General features: G+C 45.8%; 1 protein-coding gene across 3 annotated transcripts in view; it reads left to right on the top strand.

Moving 5' to 3' along the window:
* hhatlb (hedgehog acyltransferase like, b) overlaps window positions 1-1,733 on the top strand; it is a 13,671-nt gene that overhangs the window by 9,778 nt on the left and 2,160 nt on the right. For all 3 annotated transcript variants that reach the window (XM_014002190.1, XM_014002191.1, XM_014002189.1), the window contains 6 exons: window positions 260-454; window positions 521-730; window positions 796-967; window positions 1,041-1,185; window positions 1,253-1,288; window positions 1,352-1,553. In XM_014002190.1, coding sequence (XP_013857644.1) covers window positions 260-454; window positions 521-730; window positions 796-967; window positions 1,041-1,185; window positions 1,253-1,288; window positions 1,352-1,553 — 960 coding nt within the window. The remainder of the gene's footprint in view (window positions 1-259; window positions 455-520; window positions 731-795; window positions 968-1,040; window positions 1,186-1,252; window positions 1,289-1,351; window positions 1,554-1,733) is intronic.

The raw sequence follows: 1,733 nt of genomic DNA on the forward strand, positions 1-1,733 counted from the left end.
TCTGAATTTTTTTCTTTTCTAATTCCAAGATGAAAGTCAAGAATCTCACTTTTTTCTTACTCCGACATTAAAGTCAGATTCTGACTTTTTCCCCTGAGAAAGTCTGACTTTAATCTTAGAGCTCTGAGGGGGAAAAAAGTCAGAACTYGGGAAAATTGTTTATTAAACTCATCCTCTCTTCTGTAGGACAAAAAAAATTAAAATAGTTTGGGCTTTGTTCAATGAAAGAATTAATCATAGATTTCTTCCTCTCTCACAGCACAGGTCCTTGGTTTACATGGTGTATGGGATCCTGGCTGTGTGGACCAGCATGGGTTGGACCTACATCACCCTCATGCTGTCCCATTGCATCCTCCTCTACAGCATCTCCTTGGTGAAAATCCCCTGGCTCTGCTTCGTCACGGGTTTTTGCACCCTCGCCACGTTCAAATGTGAACCCTTCGTGTCCTGGCAGGTAAACTCTTTCTGCTCCTCGTCGGCTCAACATGGAGGATGTTTCCGACACATCTTCTCCACGCAGGTGGGCTTCGTGGAGGGAGACTTTGAGCTGCGTCGCGTTCTTTTCTACGGAGGCTGCGGGTTCACCATCATGCGCTGCACCAGCTTCGCCCTGGAGAACTGCGACAGAAAAGACGGACACTACAACATCCTGGAGCTTCTCAAGTACAACTTCTACCTGCCTTTCTTCTATTTTGGTCCCATCATGACTTTTGACAAGTTTTACATTCAGGTATGAGAACCAAGTAGAGATAAAACACACATCTGCAGTTGTAACGTGTTTGCTGCCCCTTACAGGCTAATAAGTCCAACCTGACCAGAAAAGAAAGGGAGATGTGGAACATCAGCCTGCAGGGTCTGATCCATTTGGGAGTTGTCGTCGTAGTGGACGTCCTTTTCCACTTCATGTACATCCTCACCATCCCCACGGACGTGAAGCTCCTGAAACACCTCTCAGACTGGGCTCTGGGTACGTCTGTCTGAATGGCGGCAGCGCTTTGTGACATCACGAAGCTGAACTAACACTTGGCGTCATTTTGCAGTTGGTCTGGCGTACTTTAACCTGGTCTACGACTGGGTCAAAGCAGCTGTGATGTTCGGAGTCATCAGCACCGTGGCCAGACTGGACCACCTGGACCCCCCCAAACCACCCAAATGCATCACAATGCTTTATGTGTTTTCTGAAACGTGAGTTACGTTTTGATCGCTTTTGGTTCAATACATCTTTAACTAAACCATTTTTCTTATTTTAAAGGCATTTTGACCGAGGAATCAACGACTGGCTGCTTAAGTGAGTAAAGTTTTTTATTAATGGAGTTTGGATGTGGAGGTTCTGATGGATCCGTGTCCTCAGGTATGTGTATAATCACCTGGGTGGAAAGCATGAGAACGTGGTGGAGGAGTTGGTGGCGACGCTCTGCACCTACGGTGTCACCGTGCTCTGGTTGGGACCCTGCGAGGTGGTCCTCCTCTGGGCTTTCTTCAACTGTTTTGGCCTCAACTTGGAGCTGTGGACCACCAAGTTCTTCTCCGCGGAGCCTTTTGTCACGTCTGAGGTTTGTTCATGTGGAGTATTTTGTTATTTAATGAAGAATTCTTGATAGGTGTGCAACATTACATGTATGTACCCGTATTGARCCGTTCAATACAGTGCTTTATCATCATCATCATCATCGTTTATTCATAAAGCACAATAAAAACAAAAGTGCTGTACAGGAGCCTAAAATAAAAACAAT

This window comes from Austrofundulus limnaeus, unplaced genomic scaffold (assembly GCF_001266775.1).
Source record: "Austrofundulus limnaeus strain Quisiro unplaced genomic scaffold, Austrofundulus_limnaeus-1.0 Scaffold12, whole genome shotgun sequence".
Lineage (NCBI taxonomy): Eukaryota > Metazoa > Chordata > Actinopteri > Cyprinodontiformes > Rivulidae > Austrofundulus > Austrofundulus limnaeus.